The following is a 27,315-nucleotide window of genomic DNA, read 5'->3' as shown; positions in this document are numbered from 1 at the left end:
GCGCAGTTGGGAGAGTGGCCGTGCGCAACCCGAGGGTCCTTGGTTCAATCCCCACCTAGTACCGACCTCGTCACGTCCGTTGTGTCCTGAGCAAGACACTTCACCCTTGCTCCTGATGGGTGCTGGTTAGCGCCTTGCATGGCAGCTCCCTCCATCAGTGTGTGAATGTGTGTGGGGATGGGTGAATGTGGAAGTAGTGTCAAAGCGCTTTGAGTACCTTGAAGGTAGAAAAACGCTATACAAGGACTACCCATAAAGAACATAATGTCATGGCTGTCTTAAGTTTCCAATTTTTTCTACAACTCTGATTTTTTTGTTATTGGGTGATTCGAGCACATACTTGTTTGTCACAAAAAACATTCATGAAGTTTGGTTATTTTTTTAATTTATTATGGGTCTGGCTTCACGGTGGCAGAGGGGTTAGTGCGTCTGCCTCACAATACGAAGGTCCTGCAGTCCTGGGTTCAAATCCAGGCTCGGGATCTTTCTGTGTGGAGTTTGCATGTTCTCCCCGTGAATGCGTGGGTTCCCTCCGGGTACTCCGGCTTCCTCCCACTTCCAAAGACATGCACCTGGGGATAGGTTGATTGGCAACACTAAATTGGCCCTAGTGTGTGAATGTTGTCTGTCTATCTGTGTTGGCCCTGCGATGAGGTGGCGACTTGTCCAGGGTGTACCCCGCCTTCCGCCCGATTGTAGCTGAGATAGGCGCCAGCGCCCCCCGCGACCCCGAAAGGGAATAAGCGGTAGAAAATGGATGGATGGGTCTACTGAAAATGTGACCCATATCCGCTGGGTCAAAAGTATACATACAGCAATGTTAATACTTGGTTACATGTCCCTTGGCAAGTTTCACTGCAATAAGGCACTTTTGGTAGACATTCACAAGCTTTTGCAAGTTTGTGGTTGAACCTTTGACCACTCCTCTTGACAAAATTGGTGCAATTGGTTTTCTGACATGGACTTGTTTCTTCAGCATTGTCCACATGTTCTCAATGGGGTATAAGTCCGGACTTTGGGAAAGCCATTCTAAAACCTTAATTCTCGCCTGATTTAGCCATTCTTTTACAACTTTTGACGTATGTTAGGGCCAGATTTAGCCATTCCTTTACCACTTTTGACATGTGTTTAGGGTCATTGTCCTGTTGGAACACCCAACTGCGCCCAAGCCCCTTTTTCCGGGCTGATGATTTTAGGTTGTCCTGAAGAATTTGGAGGTAATCCTCCTTTTTCATTGTCACATTTACTCTCTGTAAAGCACCAGTTCCATTGGTAGCAAAACAGGCCCAGAGCATAATACTACCACCACCATCCTTGACAGTAGGGATGATGTCCCTGGGATTAAAGGCCTCACCTTTTCTCCTCCAAACATAATGCTGGGTATTGTGGCTCAACAGCTCAATTGTTGTTTCCTCTGACCACAGAACTTTCTTCCAAAAGGTCTTATCTTTGTCCATGTGATTAGCAGCAAACTTTAGACGAGCCTTAAGGCTTCCTTCTAGCATGGTAGTCTCTCAGTCCATGGCCATGCAAAACATGCTTGACTGTGGACACTGACACCTGTGTTTGATGTTAATATAGTTTTACAAAATAGATGTATTTGTCTTTAAAGGCTGTTGAGCAGATCATTTGGGTTTCTGTACGGCTGTGTATAGTTTAGAAAAAAATTCTCCATTCTTAAATTAAAGTTTTTTTTTTTGGTTGTTGTGCATGTTAGGGTTTATATGCAATTGTCATTTAAATGAAGGCAACACAACGAAAACCATGGTAACAGTGACGCCGTGCACAAACATAACTGCCGTAAAACAAGTTGACAGGAAGTGGTGCAGTCTTTACGAATGCATGGTCTGATCGTGTAGTGACATTACAATTTGAGTTTTCCTCCGTGACACTTCTGTGTAGCGTTGTTACTCCTTTTTCTTTTGCTAGTTTTCTGGAAACCCTTATTCTTTGCGACAACGGGCTGACTGTCGTGTCACACAACCGGTAGTGTATTTTAAGAGCATTAGTATTAGTGAAGAAAGAAGTTACAAAAGGGGAGAAACCGAAATAACGGCTACAACTGTTTTACATGGTTTAGTAGAATCTCAAAATGCCAGAGTGGAGAATGTTTCCATGAATCGCAGAGCCCTAAATTTTGTCCACATTCATGACAACCTGCCATCAGTATACACAATGTCAGACATCGACGTAAAAATGCCTTTCACAGTAAATCAATATGACATTTTTTTTTTTTATGATTTGAATTGTCAACCCATATGGCACTCCTTAATTCCTTAGCTTGCCTCGACACTCAATGGAACTAGAAAAGGCGTGTCTCTAGCTGTAAAAAAAGGTGGCTCAAAATGAGCAAACACCCACACACCCATACAAATTTGCTAATACCGACACAAGCAGCGCCTTCATGTTCATGCAGGTAGTTTTTTTTTTTGCATCAGGCAACAAACGGAAACACCCTGCTCTTCAATTCTTCTGTGAGACAACCATATACTGTGTGTTCATAAACAACACAAAACTAATTGTCTGTGTACCTTCAAGGTAGAAAATAATTACTGCGTATATTCTTTTTTTGTATTGATTTTCTTTCTACATCTCCAAGGCAACATACTCTGGGTTACAGGACATAGTAAATGTGTTTAGACCAGGGATCGGCAACCTAAAATGTTGAAAGAAGGGTGGGAGGTTGCCCACATATGCGGTCCTCTCCAAGGTTTCTCATAGTCATCATTGTCACCGACGTCCCACTGGGTGTGAGTTTTCCTTGCCCTTATGTGGGCTCTACCAAGGATGGCGTTGTGGTTTGTGTTGTGGTTTGTGCCGCCCTTTGAGACACTAGTGATTTAGGGCTATATAAATAATCATTGATTGATTGATTGATTGAAAGAGCCATATTGGACCAAAATTACAAAAACAAATCCATCTGGAGCCGCACAAAATGAAAAGCCATAATACATACAGATAGTGTGTCATGAGATATCAATTGAATTATGAGGACTTAAAATGAAACTAAATGAGCTCAAATATAGCTACAAATGAGGCATAATGATGCCATATGTACTACAGCTAGCCTAGATAGCATGTTAGCATCGATTAGCTTGCAGTCATGCAGTGACCAAATATGTCTGATTAGCACTCCACACAAGTCAATAACATCAACAAAACTCACCTTTGTGCATTCGTGCACAAGGTTAAAAGCTTGGTGGACAAAATGAGACAGAAAAAGAAGTGGCATAAAACACGTCTTAGAAAGTCGGAGAAAGTTGTACATGTAAACAAACTACGGTGAGTTCAAGGACCGCCAAAATTAGTAGGACAAAACATACTCGAATCAGTGAAGCATGTTTATAACAAATAGGGAGGTTTGTGTCATGTTTGTCCTCCTACAAAAAACATGTTAAAACAAAAAATATGTTTTTTTCCCCCTCATCTTTTTCCGTTTTTAATATATTTTGAAAAAGCTCCAGAGAGCCACTAGGGAGGCGCTAAAAAGCCGCATGCGGCTCCAGAAATAATAATGTTAAATTAGCCTTAACAACGTTGCTGATTGCTCTTAAGAGAAGCTGTCAACCACAACGATTCAACTGTCATCTTTGAAAAGGAAAGCTTAATTTAATTACAGTAAGTCAGAAGGCTCTTTAGCAACACCACATTTAATAACAATTCATGCATTTCCAATTCAAAACCGCAAAAATGTATGGAGTTCCGAGTAAACAACACATGTAATGTGTCCATCCACTATGGCAGTGGTTCTTAACCTTTTTTCAGTGATGTACCCCTTGTGAGCATGTTTTTAATTCAAGTACCCCCTAATCAGAGCAAAGCATTCTGGTTGAAAAAAGAGATAAAGAAGTAGAATACAGCACTCCGTCATCATTTATGATTTATTCAATTGTATAAACGTGCAAAATATTGCTCATTTGTAGTGGTCTTTCTTGAACTATTTGGAAAAAAAGATATAAAAATAACTAAAAACTTGTTGAAAAAAAACAAGTGATTCAATTATAAATAAAGATTTCTACACATAGAAGTAATCATCTACTTAAAGTGCCCTCTTTGGGGATTGTAATAGAGATCCATCTGATTGATTGATTGAAACTTGTATTAGAAGATTGCACAGTACAGTACCATTGACCACTAAATAAGTTTTTCAACTTGTTTAAGTTGGGGTCCACGTAAATCAATTAATGGTAATTCATAGTCTGCATTCATGAACTTAATTCTAAACATTTCTTCACAAAATAAGAAATCTTTAACATCAATATTTATGGAACATGTCCACAAAAAATCTAGCTGTCAACACTGAATATTGCATTGTTGCATTTCTTTTCACAGTTATGAACTTATATTCATATTTTGTTGAAGTATTATTCAATAAATGTATTTATAAAGGATTTTTGAATTGTTGCTATTTTTAGAATATTTAAAAAATAATCTCACGTACCCCTTGGCATACCTTCAAGTACCCCCAGGGGTAAGCATACCCACATTTGAGAAGGACTGTACAATGGAGTCACTACTTAAAGACCTACTGAAATGAGATTTTCTTATTCAAACGGGGATAGCAGGTCCATTCTATGTGTCATACTTGAACATTTTGCGATATTGCCGTATTTTTGCTGAAAGGGTTTAGTGGAGAACATCCACCATAAAATTCGCAACTTTTGCTTGCTAACAGAAAAGCCCTGCCTCTACCGGAAGTCGCAGACGATGACGTCACATGTTGAGGGCTCCTCACATCTTCACATTGTTTTTAATGGGAGCCTCCAACAAAAACAGCTATTCAGACCGAGAAAACGACAATTTCCCCATTAATTTGAGCGAGGATGAAAGATTGGTGTTTGAGGATATTGATAGCGACGGACTAAAAAACATCCATCCATCCATTTTCTACCGCTTATTCCCTTTCGGGGTCGCGGGGGGCGCTGGCGCCTATCTCAGCTACAATCGGGCGGAAGGCAGGGTACACCCTGGACAAGTCGCCACCTCATCGCAGGGCCAACACAGATAGACAGACAATATTCACACTCACATTCACACACTAGGGCCAATTTAGTGTTGCCAATCAACCTATCCCCAGGTGCATGTCTTTGGAAGTGGGAGGAAGCCGGAGTACCCGGAGGGAACCCACGCATTCACGGGGAGAACATGCAAACTCCACACAGAAAGATCCCGAGCCTGGATTTGAACCCAGGACTGCAGGAACTTCGTATTGTGAGGCAGACGCACTAACCCCTCTGCCACCGTGAAGCCTGACTAAAAAACAAAAAAACAAAAAACAAGTTAAATTTAAAAAAAAAACGCGATTGCATTGGGACGGATTCAGATGTTTTTAGACACATTTACTAGGATAATTCTGGGAAATCCCTTATCTTTCTCTTGTGTTGCTAGTGTTTTAGTGAGTTTAACAGTACCTGATAGTCGGAGGGGTGTGTCGACGGGTGTGTCGACGCACAGTGTCTCAGGGAAGTCGACGGCAGCTGTATGGGCGGCACAAGCTCAGCTGATCTCCGGTAAGAAGCGACTTTTTACCACAATTTTCTCACCGAAACCTGCTGGTTGACATTCGGTTGGGATCCATGTTCGCTGTGATCCATAGTAAAGTTTCACCTCCGTGAATATTAAACAAGGAATCACCGTGTGTTTGTGTGGCTAAAGGCTAAAGCTTCCCAACTCCATCTTTCTACTTTGACTTCTCCATTATTAATTGAACAAATTGCAAAGGATTCAGCAACACAGATCTCCAAAATACTGTGTAATTATGCGGTTAAAGCAGACGACTTTTAGCTGTGTGCATCATTACGCGAAGTTTTCAAGAAAAAACTCCCGGGATATTTAAAATTGCAATTTAGTAAACTAAAAAGGCCGTATTGGCATGTGTTACAACGTTAATATTTCATCATTGATATATAAACCATCAGACTGCGTGGTGGGTAGTAGTGGGTTTCAGTAGGCCTTTAAGTCACTCATTTGTCTGTTGGCCCCAAACGCCAAATGTCTGAGAAATGCTACGAAAACAGTAATGATTAACCCTGTGTGACTTTGTCCTTTTATTAGTGGAAATGTACACTTAATCTGACATAAAAAGAACAGCTTTGTCATTTTGCTGTCTGACTCCACAAGTGGAAGTATGTGTAATATTGCAATAACGAGACCATTAAGTGATTGTTGACGCTGATTACCACACCTCCCCCGCCTCTCTCTGGCTTGTGAAACAGAAAAAGGGGTGTGTGCAGGGCCCTACCCACAATGTCCTCCACTAAGTACACACTCAGGAAGACAGGCCTGAAGTCCGTAGCCCACAGGCACCATTCACTATGCAAGGAACTGAGTGAGCAGGAGAACAGGGAAAGGGGGGAAAAAACAAACACAAGACGGGTAAAGACGGGTAGAACGGAACCTAGTGAAGGAGTAAGGAGGTTCAACGGCAAGAAGGGGGAGAGAAATTGGTAGATTTTTCCAAATAGTGCGCAAAGACTGCTTGGACAAGCATCTATCAGGGAACAATTTTATTTTACTATTAGAACCACCCTTGCCAAACAATGGCCAATTCACATCAGAAGTACAGAAACTTTTCCGTTGACAGCATGGGCAGAGAGAGGATGCCCTCGGATGACATCTATTACCAGGGGATGTTGAAAGCTATGGACACAAGGAAAGGTACCAGTATGCTGGCATTCAGCTGAAAACTATTTTGGAACACATTACGACAAATTGGCACAGCTGTCATCATGCATTTTAAACTTGGCATTGCTATTTTGACTGAGCTTCTGAAGGGAATTTCCTTTTTCTTATTTTGTATTGGTCAGTCATCCTATAATATGTTTTCTTGGACATGTTTAAAAAGAAAAGCTGTATGCATGTTAGTTAAGGACTTTGTGATGCATAAATGTTTCAGTTATATACATAGAAACAGGATGTTCAGTCGACAAATGCATGCTTCCTGTCATGCTGTGGTTGAGTAGATTGTATTCATAATATGGCTTTTCCTCTTCTCTTAAACAAAGTACTAACTTTATTGGCTATTGTACGGACTGCATTGTCTCCAAGTAACTGACTCTTCTGTAGTTTTAAGGAAACGTGCTTGTAATCGGTGTCACCAGTCTTGTTGATTGGTTATGAGTTGGTTACTCTTAATAGACTCTTTCTAGTGTGCACTTCCTATTAATGACAGCTGCTGTCATTTGTGCTGTACAAAGTGAGCTTTCAAAGCATAACGATGCTTATTTTTGTCCTCAACATACATTTTTTATGAAAGTATTTGCTAAAAGCATGTGTTGCCTCAGGGCATCTACAGTACTGTACATGTTAGGCATGAATCACTCTCCCTGGCTGGCCTGCTGGGTGTGTCACTGCGCTTAACATATATTACTCTCTTTAAACTGATAAGAGAAAGACTTAGCACTGATGTCCATAGGTCAATCACTACGGTGTTAAAGAGATTAGTTGCTGCGTGAGACAATAAGTGTTGCATTCGTTCGAAGTGTCCAAGAGTGAAGACATTCCTCAATCTGTCCCTTCTGTGAGGTTTAGCCAACAAATCTCCACTTTTTTATTCATGTAAAAAGGTCAATGGATGGTTTTTGCCTGATCTCAAAAGGACTCAGAATGATAAATTGGTCCATGCAGGGTTAGTTGCTGTAATGGGTGTGTTCCCTGTCTGCATCTTGCCTTGTCTTGTTGGATAATTGCTCTCCAGGTACTGTATGTCATGTCTGGTCATAGACAATGTGTTGACACTTGAATCAACAGAGAGATCTCCATGCAAAAGTAGCCTCTTTCCAATCTGCTGCCAATGTTTGTACTACAATGCAGTCATAATATTTTACACCCGCTGACAAAATGTGCACACATGGTAACTCAGGAACTCAACCAGTTTGTTAACCTTATTCATATAAACACATTTTAAATCTTATTGCATATATGAAATGTATTCCACTATGAGGTCTCAGGTAAAAAGGTATTTACAGATAGTGATATTTACCTTTAAATCCAGTACTGGCCGTGGCACATTCTGATCATCGTGGTTTATGTATTTTTCAGATGAACGAGATCGAGTCCAGAAAAAGACCTTCACAAAATGGGTGAACAAGCACCTGATTAAGGTAATTTGTGACTCTTGTATCCACTTTTACAGTGCAGTAATGTACATTTGTGAAATTAACGATCGCCCCCTTAGGCATGAATTATATGACATGCAATTACTTCGGATGGTTGGCTGTGGTTTGACTTGTGTTGACAACAATTTGGTGATCACATTTCTCTGTCTATAGAAAACAGAAGCATATAAGGATAAAAAAAAATGTTTCTGTAACTTAGTGCTTTAATTAAGTAATGTTGCACCGATTCAGCCCCAAGTGGAGGAGTTCAAGTACCTAGGAGTCTTGTTCACGAGTGGGGGAAGAGTGGATCGTGAGATCGACAGGCGGATCGGTGCGGTGTCTTCAGTAATGCGGACGTTGTATCGATCCGTTGTTGTGAAGAAGGAGCTGAGCCGGAAGGCAAAGCTCTCAATTTACCGGTCGATCTACGTTTTCCCATCCTCACCTATGGTCATGAGCTTTGGGTCATGACCGAAAGGATAAGATCACGGGTACAAGCGGCCCTATCTCTAAGGGGCTCTCCCTTAGAGAGAGGGCGAGAAGCTCTGCCATCCGGGAGGAACTCAAAGTAAAACCGCTGCTCCTCCACATTGAGAGGAGCCAGATGAGGTGGCTCGGGCATCTGGTCAGGATGCCACCCGAACACCTCCCTAGGGAGGTGTTTAGGGCACGTCCAACCGGTAGGAGGCCACGGGGAAGACCCAGGACACGTTGGGAAGACTATGTCTCCCGACTGGCCTGGGAACGCCTCGGGATCCCCCGGGAAGATTAAGACGAAGTGGCTGGGGAGAGGGAAGTCTGGGCTTTCCTGCTTAGGCTGCTGCCCCCGCGACCCGTCCTCGGATAAGCGGAAGATGATGGATGGATGGATGGACGATTCAGCTATAGCAGCATTTTTGCTAATTAATTTGTGGGCTTCAATGATAAGAAGCATTTAGTTACAACCGCTATCTCTTCAAAATATATTGACCATACCATTTTTGACAGTCATAATTAATTTAGTAGGATACATCTTTTAAATGACAAGTATTTACAAATATATGCAATTTTTGTGTATTTTAATATCTTGTGTTTCCTTAATGCCAAACAATTATTATCCAGAATGGAATATATCCCTCTTATGCAAGTTTTTGCCCGGCATAGAAATTCAGCCCACACACTGTTTGCACAGATAAGCGGGTCTCCCACTTTGTCACGAGCATTGCACCATTATTGAGTGGCTTAGCAGAAGCCCATTCAGTCATCAGCAGAAAAAACTGTGTAAACCATTCATCCACTGTCACCTTCCCACTCCTTTTATTCTCAAACCAGGAGCCTAAAAGCCCTCTGATGCATGACAAATTCATGGAGGTAAACAGTCCTTGACTGCTCACTGCCAGTTTCTCATTAAGAAAATATTTTTTCTACAGATCCTCAGAGCATTAAAACATCCCTCCCTGTCCAAAATGTTAAAATAGTACCATTTGAAGTAACATATTTGCAGCTTCATTGTTATTTGTAAGTCTTATTCACTCCACAGTCAACGCGCGATTTATCTTCTTTAGAAATGCAATGGGGCGTGCTGAAAAAGCACAGCCTAGTGGTTTCCTTTCCCTGAAAATGCAACGCTGCCATATTGTGCCACCACACGTTCTTGTTTCTCTCATGTGTTAACTGCAAACTATGAAGGGTGACTCATAGACATCTGGATTAGTTTAGTTTCCTTTGAGTAGTCAAATTACGGCGTCGGCCCACAGCTCATGGTTGTTAGGAGCAGTCGTAGCACAGTAGCACATTTGCAGACTGCCCAGGTTTTGGGCCGGTTATCTGCATTCCAGCGCAAACAGAAAGACACACTGAAGCCTGCAGATGCTCATGAGTTATACAAGTACGAAGATCATTGATGTGGTCGTAAATCATTCGAGCGGGATTTTAACTCATGCATAAGACTTGTTCAGACAGCAATGTGAGCTATGCCAGATTGGAGTGAAGATAATGTTGCAAACACTATTTGAACTCAATCTCTGAGTAATTGAACATAGTATTTTTAACTGTAAATATTTTGCATCAATGGCTGACATGAAAAGCTGCAAAATTAATATTAATATAAACTTTGGCAGCCCTGTTCCCATGAATACCTCAACAATCATAATGCGGTCTCGAGACGTTTACCGTTTTGTTAAGTGTTTCTATTGCTATTACTGGTGCATACACTTATCAACAAAATTGTAATAAGATGAAATGGATAAAAAAAAAAAAGGAGTCATGTTTGGGTGGGAGTGAGTTAACTCTGGGGAATGCTGCACGAAGGTTAAACTGACTACGTGATTTATAGCGATAGTTTAATGGCGAGCTTTACCGCAACAAACTATATGTTTTGGGTGTGGTGAGGACGAGTTATAAACACTTTCAAAGCTCAGGATCCTTTGCTCAGTAAATCTTTTTGGGTTGCATAACACATAATATCACATAGTAAAATCACAATGTATGTCATTATTTTAACAACTATACATTACATTATGTAACATTGAGGTGATGTCAAGGCATGTTAAGTATTTTGCTTCTTTGACAAAAGAAAACAATACAGTTGAGGGCCTGTCCATCTTCTCAAGTGAGAGGTTTTCACATCAAGAGCAAGGTATTTGGGGTTTAGAGCAATTTGTCTTGCAGATCATGTTGAGCCCTGCACTCCCTACGGCAGTGGTTCTCGACCTTTTTTCAGTGATGTACCCCCCTGTGAACATTTTTTTTAATTCAAGTTCCTCCTAATCAGAGTAACGCATTTTTGGTTGAAAAAAGGAGATAAAGGGGTAAAACACAGCACTATGTCTTCAGTTTGTGATTTATTAATAGTGCAAAATATTGCTCATTTGTAGTGGTCTTTCTTGAACTATTTGGAAAAAAAGATATAAATATAACTAAAAACGTGTTGAAAAATAAACAAGTGATTCAATTATAAAAAAAGATAGAAGTAATCATCAACTTAAAGTGCCCTCTTTGGGGATTGTAATAGATATCCTTCTGGATTCAAGAACTTAATTCTAAAAATTTCTTCACAAAAGATAAATAAATAAAATAAATGGGTTGTACTTGTATAGCGCTTTTCTACCTTCTAGGTACTCAAAGCGCTTTGACACTACTTCCACATTCACCCATTCACACACACATTCACACACTGATGGAGGGAGCTGCCATGCAAGGCGCCAACCAGCACCCATCAGGAGCAAGGGTGAAGTGTCTTGCTCAGGACACAACGGACGTGACGAGGTTGGCACTAGGTGGGATTTGAACCAGGGACCCTCGGGTTGCACACGGCCACTCTCCCACTGCGCCACGCCGTCAAAGATGACATCTTTAACATCAATATTTATGGAACATGTCCACAAAAAATCTTGAAGTATTATTCAATAAATATTTTTATAAAGGATTTTTGATTTGTTGCTATTTTTACAATATTTTTAGAAAATCGCACATACCCCTTGGCATACCTTCAAGTACCGCCAGGGGTACACGTACCCCCATTTGAGAACCACTGCCCTACGCTACCGTTATGCAATTACAGCTAAGCAGAGAACAACAAACAAACAAATGTCATGTCGTTACAACTGTGATTACATTAATTGCAACCAGATACACTATAGCTTATAGGGACGGCGTGGCGCAGTGGGAGAGTGGCCGTGCGCAACCCGAGGGTCCCTGGTTCAATCCCCACCTAGTATCAACCTCGTCACGTCCGTTGTGTCCTGAGCAAGACACTTCACCCTTGCTCCTGATGGGTGCTGGTTGGCGCCTTGCATGGCAGCTCCCTCCATCAGTGTGTGAATGTGTGTGTGAATGGGTAAATGTGGAAGTAGTGTCAAAGCGCTTTGAGTACCTTGAAGGTAGAAAAGCGCTATACAAGTACAACCCATTTCTCATTTATCATATAGCTTACTGTACATAATAAAGACTCCCAGTAGATACAGTACAGTGTTATTCAACCACTCACAAGAAAGCAAGAACTGTGTGTTAAGAGTGAACTCTAGTGGCCAAGTCAACACTGGTTTGTTTCAATTCTTGTCGTCATGAATCAGCCGCTGTCCTAACTTGTAGAGGTAATTTTGTTTCATTCCATCGTGGGGCTGAGGCATATTTTTCTACAAGACCAAACAATGCTTCAATAAAGTCTCAAGTAGTGGTAAAGATTGACTAAGATAATCCAAATCACAATGAACATTTCCTTCTTGCGCTATGCATGCAACCAAACTATCTAAACCAATGGCCACACAAAAGCATATAAAGGTTATAGCTCGGTTGGTAGAGTGGCCGTGCCAGCAACTTGAGGGTTCCAGGTTCAATCCCCGCTACCGTTCAATCCTACTCACTGCCGTTGTGTCGTTGGGCAAGACACTTTACACACCTGCTCCCAGTACCGCCCACACTGTAACTTAGATATTGGGTTTCACTATGTAAAAGCGCTTTGAGTCACTAGAGAAAAGTGCTATATAAAATATAATTCACAAAAACATATAATAAATTATAAACGACCGCATTTTCTCTGACTTAATAATAAGCTTGGGGTAAAATAATATACAGAAAATTCTATTCTGTATAATATGCGACTGTATACCTTTCTCTTTATTGTATTATCATCCATTTTTCTATTAATTTGGTGCATTTGTGCTCTACTACAATCCCTCCCTTTAGCCCTGGAGGGCAGAGGTAGGTGCCAGCATGCTTGTGATGCAGAAAGGAATTGCAAGAATAACCAACACCGTGTTTGCAGTGTGATTGTGTCCCCACACACACCTTCAGCACTCTCCTCTTTGCACTAAATCATCAGTTTTTCTGCACCATTTGTGTCTTGCAACAGTCAAGTGAAATCCCACCGCACCTTCATCACTCTGGTTTTAAAACCACAAAAATCCAGTGATGTGTTTCAACAGGCATTTTTCTGTGACTAAACTGTTTTGTATTCGGTTCACCCAGTTGAACTCACCAATGTCTCACTTTGATATTGCATTTTGAGAAGGCTTTAGTCGCTTACGGCTATGAATTCCCGACCCATGATAAATTGCACTGGCAAAGGCTGGGAGAATTAAAAAGGGAAAAAAAAAAAACAGGTTTCGTTATCCAATTCATCAGTGCTTCAACTCAAATGCTGTTTGCAGTTTTGTTTGTAATCGATAAAACAAACAATCCGTGACGAGATACAATCCACCTTAAAATACAACATCGGGATGTACCGATCAATCAGCCACCGATCAGTATCGGCCGATTTCCATTAAATAACGCGTGATCAACATTGCCAATTAATATTTTTCAATGCCGATCACAAACACAGATCCCTCTGGCTAACGATGTATTTATTTTTATTCCCCTGGCTACTAGCAGCTAGCAGCTAACTACGTGTCTCCATACATAGTGTGGAGCCCCTCCCTTGATAATAATAATCAACTCCATTGCAGCAGATGGACTGCATTTATAAGTATCTTAAGTATCATTATCAAGTAGCTACATCACTGGAAGACACAGCGTGGCATGGAGGGTTCCAGGTTTGATCCCCGTCTCTGCCGTTGTGTTCTTGGGCAAGACACTTTACCCCTTGCTCCCAGTGTCGTAAATGAATGATAGGTGGTGGTCGGATTGGCCATAGGTGCACGCTTCCATCAGTCTACCCCAGGGCAGCTGTGGCTACAACAGTAGTTTACCACCACCTATGTGCGAATGTGGAGTGAATGAATGATGGGTTCTCACTTCTCTGTGAGTGCCATCCATCCATCCATTTTCTACCGCTTGCCCCTTCTGGGGTCGCGGGGGGGGGGTTCTGGGGCCGATCTCTGCTGCACTATATAAATCTAATCCATCATTATTATTATTATTATAATTATAAAACACCGAAAGCAAGCCAGGAGCAAGCTTGCTCATAGCTAATTTAACCGCTATGGTGGCTTGAAACAACACCAAGAAATAAGTGCTTTGTAAACTTTAAAGGGTAACAATATCACAATTTCAAAAGGGTTGAAAACAATAAAAATCAGTTCCCAGTGGCATGTTGTATTTTTGGAAGTTTTTTTCAAAATTTTACCGGTCTCCGAATATCCCTAAAAAAAGCTTTATAGTGCTTGATTTTCGCTATTTGCGATGCCACTATCCATTTCCCTGTGACGTCATACAGTGCTGCCAATGTAAACAACCGCGAATACCACAGCAAGATATAGCGACATTAGCTCGGATTCAGACTCGGATTTCAGCGATTCAACAGATTACGCATGTATTGAAATGGATGGTTGGAGTATGAAAGTATTGAAGAAGAAACTGAAGCTATTGAGCGAATAGCTAATGACGCTATTCATAGCCATAGCATGGCCGAATAGCTGCGTTAGCATCGCCGGTAAAATGTGCGGACCAAACGATCAGGACTTTCGCATCTTGTGACGCTGGAGCAACTTAAATCCGTCGATTGGTAAGTGTTTTTTTTCGCATTAAATGTGGGTGGAAGGAAACGTAATATAGTTGCAAATGCATCTGCAGGTTATCCATACATCTCTGTGCCATGTCTGCTTTAGCACCACCGGTAAATAGCATGTTAGCGTCGATTAGCGTAGCATGTTAGCATCGATTAGCTGGCAGTCACACCGCGACCAAATATATGTCTGATTAGCACATAAGTCAACATCAACAAAACTCACCTTTGTGATTTGGTTGACTTTATCGTTGCAAATGCATCTGCAGGTTATCCATACATCTCTGTGTCATGTCTGTCATCGCCGGTAAAATGTGGAGCCACTTTGGTACTTCCAATGGGGGTCTGGCGGCAGACACTTTCGCATCTTCGGGCCAGTGGTGCAACTTGAATCCCTCCCTGTTAGTGTTGTTACACCCTCCGACAACACACCCACGAGGCATGATGTCTCCAAGGTTCCAAAAAATAGTCGAAAAAACGGAAAATAACAGAGCTGAGACCCAATGTTTACAATGGGTTGAAAATTAAAATGGTGGCTGTATTACCTCGGCGACGTCACATTCTGACGTCATCCCCTCCAGAGCGATAAACAGAAAGGGGTTTAATTCGCCAAAATTCACCCATTTAGAGTTCGGAAATCAGTTAAAAAAATATATGGTCTTTTTTCTGCACCATCAAGGTATATATTGACGCTTACATAGGTCTGGTGATAATGTTCCCCTTTAAGAAGTCGAGATGCAGATGTGTTGTAGTAGAACGTGAGCGGCTATAACAGGAAATTGCCAAGTAAATAGCCAAGAGGATAAAATATCAACAACTGTTGGTGTGTCAGCACTTGGGGCGGTGGCTCAGATGGTAAATCAGCCGGTCAGAAACTTAAGGGGTTCCTGGTTCGAATCCAGCTTCTGCTAGCTATTCTAGTCACTCCAATTCTGTTCTTGGGCAAGACACTTTACCAAACTTGCTTCCAGTGCCGCCCACACTGGTATATATGTAGCTTTACTGTAGATAACTGTAGATTAGAGTCACTAGAGAAAAAGTGCTATATAAATATAATTCACGCCACTGTTGGTACACTACACGGAAGAGGAGAGGCAGATTGATCCATAAATTGCTGGTGTCGATACCAAGGGCAGTGTCCGTATATGATTGATACTAGAGCAGAACCAAGCAAATTAAGGCCCGGGGGTCACATGCGGCCTGTTAAGCTTTTCAATCTGGCTCGCCGGAAATTCCCAAATAATTTTTTTAGATCTTTAAGATGGAAAGTGTAGCTGCCATTATGATGTGCAGTGATGTTTTCTCATGATCGTAAGTCTTGAACTATACTAAGTATTTCAATGGTTGGAATCTGCGCTTATAATGATATACTAGTTACTATGGTAATGTAGTTAGTTACTATGGTAATCTAGTTAATTACTATGGTCATCTAATTAGTTACTATGGTATTCTGTGTCACAGCAGCTCAGACAAGGCTCCAAACAGTGTGGGCGGGAAGCGTTCCCACAGACGCGGAAGGAGCTTTTCACAGCCAAGTTCTAAAGCTTAGTAGTGAAGTGAATTATATTCATATAGCGCTTTTTCTCTAGTGACTCAAAGCGCACTACATAGTGAAACCCAATATCTAAGTTAGATTCAAACCAGTGTGGGTGGCACTGGAAGCAGGTGGGTAAAGTGTCTTGCCCAAGGACACAACGGCAGTGACTAGGATGGCGGAAGCGGGAATCAAACCTGCAACCCTCAAGTTGCTGGCACGGCCACTACCAACCGAGCTAAACCGCCCCGTAATATATCAGATATATCAGATTTTAGGTGGGTTTATTTTGTACCCTTCGTGTTCATATTTCACAGTTTGTTGCATTTATGTTGCGTTTCTCTTGATTGCAAAATATGTCGATCGAAGGGGGGTGTGACATTCATATTTTGTCAATATTCAGTGTTTTATTGTTCATAGAATTTTTTTTTTAATTCCATTACGTTTTTCAAGGCGGTCTGTCCTAAATTTTTTTTTTCTAAATGTGGCCCCCGAGTCAAAATATTGGCCCAGGCCTGTACTAGAGTGATCGGTTGCTAATGTTGCTAAGTCCTCCTGGACACAGGTGGACTTTGAGGGCAAAAATACCATTATTTTAGTAAGTATTGGATAGTATTTTTTATTATTGATGTTGTTTTTCTCAAACAATTGTATGTAGTAATAAAATAAAATAGGTAACTAATTTAAATATTGTTTTGCTATGATTAAATTATCACTAGCACTCAACATAAATAAATAAAAACATTTTATACATGTGGTCGCTATTGGTATCGGCCGATTTTACATAGATGATCAGAATCTGCCGCAAACAACCCTGACCGGAACATCCATACTTGTTTGTGTCCTATAAAACAATATTTTCAAATGTTTTCATCCAATACCTAATATATTTTCTTGTTTCTTTTGGCAGTCCCAGCGTCATATATCCGACCTGTACGAGGACCTTCGAGATGGACATAACTTGATCTCATTGCTGGAGGTCCTCTCTGGAGAAAAACTGGTCAGTAGTACTAAATATCTTGGATAAGTAAAAGCTCTAACTGAGTGGTGCAAATGTTCTATTTCACTGCTGTGCTGTTCATGTCATTTGACTAACTGTGTTACCTTAACTGTGTGTTTGTTAATAAACTCCTGTTTGGTGCAGGATTCTGTTCCTAATCGCCTTCCTCTACTTCACCTCCCGTTTGCTTCCCTTTAACCTTCCTCTGTGTGCACTGATCTTTGCCATCTGGTTTTCGCCCTGTTTCTTTGCATTGCTCCTCTTGGGGCTAGCTGAGGGAGCGAAACCTGGTCACAAGGGTTCAGTTGGTGAGTGGGTTTATCAACTTTAGTTGTTTTTTTTTTCTTTCTTTTTTTCTCAAACCTGAATGGATTGGAACCACTACTAATGTCTTTACTGGCTGCATCTGTCCTACTTTGTTTTCGTTTTGAAAATGATGGCAAAATAATTTTGTTCTATATGGTCATTAAACATGTGTTGGAATGTAAGAATTGGGATTTTGTTCTGCATACATTTTTTTTTACTGGTTTATTGTTTTTTTTAAAGTTGCAAAAAATGCAAATAATTATTTGAAGTTATTCAGTGTGATTTTAGTAAAGCTATATTCCTTTGGAATTCTCCCTTTTAAGTCCTTTATCCGTCTTTCAATATCCTCACATTTTTTTCTCTGTCCTCATCAGCCCAGAGAGAAAGGCCGCATGAGATTCCACAAGCTGCAGAATGTACAAATAGCACTGGACTTTCTCAAGCACCGCCAGGTGATGTGTATTTTATTATACATTATTAGCACTGTCAAAATAACAAATGTGCACAACAAGGTTTATAACGCAAGAAAAAAACTACCGGGATGCAACAAGAACTATCGAGCAAAACTTAACAGTCTGAACAATCCAGAAAAGCAATGACAACGTGGTCTAAATCACACGTATCGTAACAGAAAATGCATGCAATGATCCTGCAATTGGCAAACGTCGCAGATCAACTTAAATATTGCTCATTCCACACACATTACACGCACAAGAAGACTATTAGTCCAGAACTTAGTGTGTGGTATAGTTTAGTTTTATTTGAATTTCGACCTCATTAGGTGTTTGTAGATTTAACAATAGAAATGTGTACTGTCAAAGAAAAACTGCATTTTTAGACAAAGCTGCAAATGTTGATTACTGTAATTATTTGAAAACTGTGATCCATCCATTTTCTGCCTCATCTAATTCAATTGTTTTATCTTTTGCAACCCATATATATTAAGTTACTACACTTTCACCTAAAATCTGCCTCATGCCTGTATTTTTCCAAATATAAATACAACAATTATATTATCAGTTTTGTTTACTTCTAGGTATAGTTGGTCAGTGGTGATTAATCATGATTAAATAACTTGAAAACTGTAATTAATTTGATTAAAATATTTCATCATTTGCAATCTCTATGCATTATATAATATTAAACCTTCACCATAAGTCTTCTCCTTGACTGTATGATTTCCAGGAAGAAGAAAAAAACAATATTTACATTTCATTTTTTTTTTTCCTAGTCCAAGTTGGTCAATGTGATTGAAAAATGTAATTTATCTAATTAAAATAGTTTATCATTTGCGAGCTTTATACAGTATATATATTCAAACCTTCACCTTGAGCCTCCCTCATGACTGTAATTTTCCAATTAGAGATACAACAATCACATTTAAATGTTTACTTCTCGGTGAAGTTTGTCAATGGTGATTAATCATGATTAATTCAATTGAAAACTGTGATTAATCTGATTTAAATTGTGTATCATTTGCGAGCCCTTTAAATTATATTTAATTCAAAACATTCACCTGAAATCTGCCCTTGGCTGTATTTTTTCCAATTGCTGTACAATTATAACAATCACATTTCAGTTTTGTTTATTTCTACGTCAAGCTGGTTATTGGTGATTAGTCATGACTTATTAGTTTGAAAACGTTGATTAATCCGATTAAAATAGTTTATCATTTGCCAGCTCTATACATTATATATTATTAGTTTTAAACCTTCACTTCAAATTTGAACCATGACTGTATTTCTCCAAGCAGAAATACAACAATCACATTTCAGTTTTGTTTATGTCTATGTTAAGTTGGTCAATGGTGTTCGATCATGATTAATTAATTTTAAAACTGTGATTAATCTGATTAAATCCTGTATATTTTGCTAGCCCTATAAGTTACATATTATTATATTTTATTTCTTCCAATTCTACAATCACATTTCAGTTTTGTTTATTCCTAGGTCATGTTGGTCATTGGTGATTAATTCTCATTGTTTTGAAAACTGATTAAACTGATTAGAATAGTTTATTTTCTGCAAGCGTTATACATTATATATTATTAAACCATCTCCTCAAATCTGCCCCTTGACTGTATGTTTTCCAGGTAAAAATACAACAGTCCCATTTCAATCACTCAATCAATCCAATGTTATTTATACAGCCCTTAATCACAAATGTCTCAAAGTTTTGTTTACTTCCAGGTCAAGTTGGTCAACATCAGGAACGATGACATCGCAGACGGGAACCCCAAGCTGACCCTTGGGTTAATATGGACCATCATTCTCCACTTCCAGGTCTCCTCCGCTGTCAGTGTCGTGTTTTTATTATATTATCGCTGTCACCCTCCATCTCTGGGATCTTCACCTGTCGGCTGCCTCTTCCAAACTGTTTGGTACCAATCAGAAGGGACAGCACCTGGCCAAACCACTTGCAGAGAATACATCTTTATATCCAAAAGCAGCATAACGCACCAACATTGCTTTAGAGAGTGTGTGAGGATGTGAGTCAGTGTGCCTGACTCTCGGTGGGAGGGTGTGTCTGACCACATGCCATATTCACTACGTAGGCATCTTCATTGTGGTGTTTATGCCAGAAGCAGATAGAATTCCTTTGGATCTGAAAGTAATTGGTGGAGTTGCCCATTTTTAGAGCAGATATTTTTTGTCAAGATTGCATAAAAACTTTACGTTGACACTGGTTCAGAGACTCTTCATCTCATAGATTCAGAAAGAACACAGCCGTGGTTTGTTTTGTGAGAAGAACTTTGGATAGAGAAGCAAGTTAAGACTCAAAGTAGTCCGACCTTGCACATTAGAACTTTCTATTTAATTATTTGCTACTCACCTGAAATTGCAACTATAATCAATCATGCACATGAAAAGTGACATCCAAAAATGAAAATGACTTGATTATTGAATCAAATCTACTGAAAATTTATAGTTGAAATTGGTTGCAATTTTATTTTTTAACCTGGGTTTTTCATATGATTATTTTCAACCTTTTGATTTCCACTAAAGACTATTTTTTTCTCCCTGTATTTGTTCCTACACCCTACTATTTCTGTGTGTAACACCATTCATCTGTACTGTTACAGATCTCCGATATTCAGGTCAATGGCCAATCTGAGGACATGTCAGCCAAGGAGAAGCTGCTTCTCTGGTCCCAGAGGATGACCGATGGCTACCAAGGCCTCCGTTGTGACAATTTCAGCACCAGCTGGAGAGATGGGAAGCTCTTCAACGCCGTCATACACAAGCACTAGTGAGTCTACTCAGTTATTCAGTATATTAAATAGAAGCTTGCCGTAACATGTCATCTATGAATTGTATAAAAACATAGTCAAGCAGGTGCGAGACATTGGCACACTTGCAGACGAAATGTAGCCTGCTGAAACCTGCTCAGTATTGCGCCTCAGGCATCACCAGAGTATGTATATTAAATAGCATTAGTTATGAAAACTCTTAATATGTTTTAATAATCAGTTTCTGTATACTCTGTCGAACGAAAAACAAGTCTGAGCGCACAAAATAGTGAAAATGTCTTTGTTGTCCGTGCTGTTAGTTTTCAGACAAATACACCACATGGTGTCGCTGTTGTTCAACCCCAAAGTTTAAGTACATCAATTGAATTGACTTGAAATTTCAAGAATCACCATGAAATGTGAATCTTACCTTTGTGAGACTGACAAGAACATTCATTATTTCTATGACTGCTTGTCTTTCAAAGCATTTTGAGCACCACTAATATTGGACGCCACAAATATTTAATATATTATTTTTCTTCCGGTTGTAGAGTTTTCTCCTGACCAATACCATTAACGCATAAAAAGTGGCATATTCCATAAAAACATTTCAAGTTAATTGAAATGGTTTCTGGTTAAGTGCATGTTCTTGTTTTTGAAGATATACTGCATTTCAAATTTTCTTACAGGATGATTTTACTCATGGTATTATACTAAAACCATTATGTTTGTACTCTCTTATAGTCCCAGGCTCATCGACATGGGCAGAGTCTATCAACAAAGCAACCTGGAGAACCTTGAACAGGCTTTCCACGTTGCTGAGAAAGATCTGGGCGTGACACGTCTTCTGGACCCAGAAGGTACTGAGTTTTATTTTGTGATAGTACTAGACAATTGAGGAAATGGTTCTGAATGTTTACCGTGATCGAAAGTTCTCCTAAACTACCTGTACAGGTAGGAGTAATATCAGTCACTCATGAAAGTCCTTTTGGGTGCTAGCACAATGCATCTCAGTGATAACATAAGGTCTGAAGTAGATTTTGTAAATCAGTAGCTCACTGACACAACTAATAAAGTATCATTTGTATAAATTACCCAAATCATATATACCGTATTTTCCGGATTTTAGAGAGCACCGGTATATAAGCCGCACTCACAAAATTTTAGAAGAAAAACATATTTTCCATAAATTAACCACACCGCATTTTAAACTGCAGATATATATGTTGTGAAATTAGTTATTTACGCAGAAAGGTTTTGTAAATGTTTATTTACTTATCTACATATTTACATACTTTCTCCTACAACCTCCTGGACCCATTTGCTGTGGAAGCTAGCTCTCCAATCAGCTAAACTTTGGTGAATTTACAAAACTGAAACAATACCAAACAAATGCCATTGTAAGTTGATATCACTAACAGAGACACTTGTAAATGTGTTAGCCAATTAGGTAATGCGAATGATTACATTACGAGAGCACATACAAATATGCATGAAAATACTCCTACAGATATCAAATATGAAACGGTTTACTAAGTATGAATAGTTTTAGTTATATTGTAAAACTTACAAACTTTGCTTGCAATGATGAATGACAAATCCATACGAGTAGAAGCTCTATTGATGACTAGAAAACAGAACAGCACTTGTGCTTCCAGTTTAAAGTACGAAAGAGAAGGGAATACTGTTGACACCATGAATTGATTAACATGGACCCCGACTTAAACAAGTTGAAAAACTTATTCGGGTGTTACTATTTAGTGGTCAATTGTACGGAATATGTACTGTACTGTGCAATCTACTAATAAAAGTTTCAATCAATCAGACATTGACACCTCACTTTGTGTACACCACTCCTAATTACAAGACGTGGCATGTATGACAGAGGGAAACTTGTCCAAATACTTTTTGGGGGGAATTTTACCTATCATTCACAATACTTACATAAGACAAGCACACATTTTTTATGCATTCTAACTAGTAAATAAATAAAAGCAGAATGCATCTTACAATGGAGCCGATTGAAGTCGCTCTATTCAGCCTATAAAGCGCTTAATCTAATCTAAGAATGACTATATATGTCTGTAAATATATATTTGGGGCGGTATGGCGTAGTGGGTAGAGCAGCCGTGCCAGAAACCTGAGGGTTGCAGGTTCGCTTCCCACCTATGGACATCAAAGTCGCTGCCGTTGTGTCCTTGGGCAGGACACTTCACCCTTTGCCCCCGGTGCCGCTCACACCGGTGAATGAATGATGAATGAATGATTGGTGGTGGTCGGAGGGGCCGTAGGCGCAAACTGGCAGCCACGCTTCCGTCAGTCTACCCCAGGGCAGCTGTGGCTACATATGTAGCTTACCACCACCAGGTGTGAATGAATGATGAGTTCCCACTTCTCTGTGAGCGCTTTGAGTATATAACAATAGAAAAGCGCGATATAAATCTAATCCATTATTATTATTCTTATTATTATATGTACTGTAGTAACAGGCACATTCACAATAACATGTAATATCTACATATTGTGATCATTTTAAACTTACGGTGGCGTATTAATTTCACAAACGCATCACAACGTTCGCTTTTTCCTCCGAAAAGATCGCTGATTACTGCAAACTTTATGAGAATCAACGAAAATTATAAAACATCACGTACTATACAATGTCTGCTGTCACTGGGATGCTGACCGTTAGGATGTTGATATATTCCCATTTACATGAAGAAGGACTCATAATCCTTGCAAAAGGTTAAAACAAAAGGGGTGGGTGTAAACCAGCATCTTTTGCGTGTCTTTCACGCCATCTCGGGACGGCGTGGCGCAGTGGAAGAGTGGCCGTGCGCAACCCGAGGGTCCCTGGTTCAATCCCCACCTCGTACATACCTCGTCACGTCCGTTGTGTCCTGAGCAAGACACTTCACCCTTGCTCCTGATGGGTGCTGGTGAGCGCCTTGCATGGCAGCTCCCTCCATCAGTGTGTGAATGTGTGTGTGAATGGGTAAATGTGGAAGTAGTCTCACAGCGCTTTGAGTACCTTGAAGGTAGAAAAGCGCTATACAAGCACAACCCATTTATCATTTATCTCCGGGTCTAAGTCGTCTGTCAACATTTACCAACTCCGCAGTTTATGTCCACATCATTTCACTATCAAAGTGAGAGGCATTAATTACAGTTTAGAATAAACTTTCACAAGCTCCAAGACGAGAAAGCGGCTCACCAGCTAATGTCAGTGCAACAGCGTATTAGTTTCCTCTCTCTGATCAATGCGCCGCTAAATGTAGGACGTTAGCGTTTGTAAAAACAACACCGCTCACCTCTTGGTTTTCGAAAAAGAGTATTGTTGCCACTTTTTGGATGGTTGCAGTAGACACAATTACGTGAAGGCTACCTCTGGCTCCATTGTAAGCTGACTTTTATTTACGATATGTTTATTTACGACTTAGAATGCATTTTAAAAAAAAGGGTTCTTGTCTCTAATAAAAAGTGTGAATAAAAGGCATAATTAAAAAAAAGTGCAGTTCCCCTTTAACAGACCACAGTTTTAAACACAAAATAAAACATTTACAAAATGAATTGTTAAATAATGTATAAAATAAAAATTCCTGTGAATACAATTTTTCATTTATAGATTCCCTTGTGATTGTGTTATTGTGCTGCAGACACGATATCATTGTATCTTGTTCTTCCAGATGTCGATGTTGCACACCCAGATGAGAAATCCATCATCACATATGTGTCGTCCTTGTACGATGTCATGCCTCGGGACGTAATGAGAACTAATGTGAGTTGGATATACTTAAGAAAAACACACTGTATGTACATACAGTGGGGCAAAAAAGTATTTAGTCAGCCACCGATTGTGCAAGTTCTCCCACTTAAAATGATGACAGAGGTCTATAATTTTCATCATAGGTACACTTCAACTGTGAGAGACAGAATGTGAAAAAAGAATCCAGGAATTCACATTGTAGGAATTTTAAAGAATTTATTTGTAAATTATGGTGGAAAATAAGTATTTGGTCAACCATTCAAAGGTCTCACTGATGGAAGGAGGTTTTGGCTCAAAATCTCACGATACATGGCCCCATTCATTCTTTCCTTAACACAGATCAATCGTCCTGTCCCCTTAGCAGAAAAACAGCCCCAAAGCATGATGTTTCCACCCCCATGCTTCACAGTAGATATGGTGTTCTTGGGATGCAACTCAGTATTCTTCTTCCTCCAAACACGACGAGTTGAGTTTATACCAAAATGGATACACGGATGATACAGCAGAGGATTGGGAGAATGTCATGTGGTCAGATGAAACCAAAATAGAACTTTTTGGTATAAACTCAACTCGTCGTGTTTGGAGGAAGAAGAATACTGAGTTGCATCCCAAGAACACCATACCTACTGTGAAGCATGGGGGTGGAAACATCATGCTTTAGGGCTGTTTTTCTGCCAAGGAGACAGGACGATTGATCCGTGTTAAGGAAAGAATGAATGAGGCCATGTATCGTGAGATTTTGAGCCTAAACCTCCTTCCATCAGTGAGAGCTTTGAATGGCTGACCAAATACTTATTTTCCACCATAATTTACAAATAAATTATTTAGAATTCCTACAATGTGAATTCCTGGATATTTTTTTCACATTTTGTCTCTCACAGTTGAAGTGTACCTATGATGGAAATTACAGACACCTGTCATCATTTTAAGTGGGAGAACTTGCACAATCGGTGGCTGACTAAGTATTTTTTTGCCCCACTGTACATGATAAAACAAGGTTGATGCAAAGCATTGTATATATGCAGTATGGATGTGCTTTGAAGAAGACAATTTATAGAAAATGTACTTTTAAATTACTTGCATGGACATATTTGGGTATCTCTATTTGCCTACATGATACAGTAAGTGTTAAATTAAATAACCTTTTTTTTGTTCTGTGAGCTATGTCAGCAAGCCATTTGGATTCTGGCCTGAATATGAAGGGTCCTTTTACATAATACTGCTTTCGCAACAAATTTTGCCAGCAATGACCAGGAAGCTACCTTGGCGAGATTTGCCATTTTATTTTCTTGCTCGTGACTACACGAAAACAGAGCTCTTGTGTTGTTGGATTAAAATCAGAGAAGCCTTGTCTGTTGCTCTGAGGCTGGAAACTGCAATATCTGTCATGATGATCAACTAAGGGCCTTTTCTTCCATGACCTTAAGTGAAAAAACGTGGGCAACTGCGCAGATTGTGGCAAGTCTGTCACTGTACGCTTTCGTTCACGGTGCATGCCTTGGGTGGAGCAACCCTTTAATGTGGGCGTTCTCTGTCAAATCTGGCCTTTCACTTATTCCCCCATCGACTTAAGTATCAATCAATCATCAATCAATGTTTACCTATATAGCCCTGAATCACTAGTGTCTCAAAGGGCTGCACAAACCACAACACAAACCACAACAACATCCTCGGTAGGCAAGCAAAACTCACACCCAGTGGGACGTCGGTGACAATGATGACTATGAGAACCTTGTAGAGGACGAAAGCAATGGATGTCGAGCGGGTCTAACAAGATACTGTGAAAGTTCAATCCATAATGGATCCAACACAGCCGCGAAAGTCCAGTCCAAAGCGGAGCCAGCAGGAAACCATGTCCCAAGCCGATACACAGGCAAGCGGTCCATCCTGGGTACCGACTCTGGACGAGCGGTCCATCCTGGGTCCCAACTCTGAACAGCCAGTACGTCATCCATGGCCATCGGACCAGACCCCCCTCACAATGGAGAGTGGGACATAGGAGTAAAAGAAAAGAAACGGCAGATCAACTGGTCGAAAAAGGGCGTCTATTTAAAGGCTAGAGTATACAAATGAGTTTTAAGGTGAGACTTAAATGCTTCTACTGAGGTGGAATCTCGGACTGTTACCGGGAGGGCATTCCAGAGTACTGGAACCCGAACAGAAAACGCTCTATAGCCCGCAGACTTTTTTTGGGCTTTGGGAATCACTAATAAGCCGGAGTCCTTTGAAGGCAGATTTCTTGCCGGGACATATGGTACAATACAATCGGCAAGATAGGCTGGAGCTAGACCGTGTAGTATTTTATACGTAAGTAGTAAAACCTTAAAGTCACATCTTAAGTGCACAGGAAGCCAGTGCAGGTGAGCCAGTACAGGCGTAATGTGATCAAACTTTCTTGTTCTTGTCAAAAGTCTAGCAGCCGCATTTTGTACCAACTGTAATCTTTTAATGCTAGACATGGGGAGACCCGAAAATAATACGTTACAGTAATCGAGGCAAGACGTAACACTATTGTAATATTGTTCTTATGCGCCTCTGAAGCTGGGAATAAGTCCAGCGCCTCTGGAAGGTGAAACATTATATTGCACTTAAAGTGTGGGTGCAGTGACTAACACACATGATACATTGATAAACAAAACTAGCAGAAACCTATTCCGATCGCTTCAAAGGAGACACCTGCAAACATCCGTTGTGATGAGTAGAAAAGGACCATAACACTACTCTGTATTAACGATCAAAATCCTTGTCTTGTGAGTGTGACCACAGCGTGCTCACTGGTGAAACTCCAAAAATGTGAATATTGTGCAAAGGTTAATTTAGGTCTGCATTTATATTTACAAGGCGAAATTAAAATATGACATAGGTTAGTGCGTCTGCCTCACAATACGAAGGTCCTACAGTCCTGGGTTCAAATCCAGGCTCGGGATCTTTCTGTGTGGAGTTTGCATGTTCTCCCC

At 40.2% G+C, this 27,315-nt stretch overlaps 1 protein-coding gene across 27 annotated transcripts in view; it reads left to right on the top strand.

The window, feature by feature from the left end:
- Positions 1–27,315, top strand: part of plecb (plectin b) — a 254,404-nt gene that overhangs the window by 177,188 nt on the left and 49,901 nt on the right. For 8 of the 27 annotated variants that reach the window (XM_061916371.1, XM_061916378.1, XM_061916382.1 and 5 more), the window contains 8 exons: positions 8,041–8,102; positions 12,765–12,779; positions 16,968–17,057; positions 17,738–17,815; positions 19,553–19,657; positions 20,446–20,612; positions 21,337–21,452; positions 24,279–24,370. In XM_061916371.1, the coding sequence (XP_061772355.1) occupies positions 8,041–8,102; positions 12,765–12,779; positions 16,968–17,057; positions 17,738–17,815; positions 19,553–19,657; positions 20,446–20,612; positions 21,337–21,452; positions 24,279–24,370 (725 nt within the window). Of the gene's footprint in view, positions 1–6,265; positions 6,658–8,040; positions 8,103–12,764; positions 12,780–16,967; positions 17,058–17,737; positions 17,816–19,552; positions 19,658–20,445; positions 20,613–21,336; positions 21,453–24,278; positions 24,371–27,315 lie in introns of those variants that run through there. The other 19 variants (XM_061916372.1, XM_061916380.1, XM_061916384.1 and 16 more) reach the window with 6 other exon arrangements.

The sequence above is a fragment of the Nerophis ophidion genome, linkage group LG11 (genome assembly GCF_033978795.1).
Source record: "Nerophis ophidion isolate RoL-2023_Sa linkage group LG11, RoL_Noph_v1.0, whole genome shotgun sequence".
Lineage (NCBI taxonomy): Eukaryota > Metazoa > Chordata > Actinopteri > Syngnathiformes > Syngnathidae > Nerophis > Nerophis ophidion.
The sequence above is the reverse complement of the archived record's forward strand: the minus strand, read 5'-3'. Positions and strand labels throughout refer to the sequence as shown.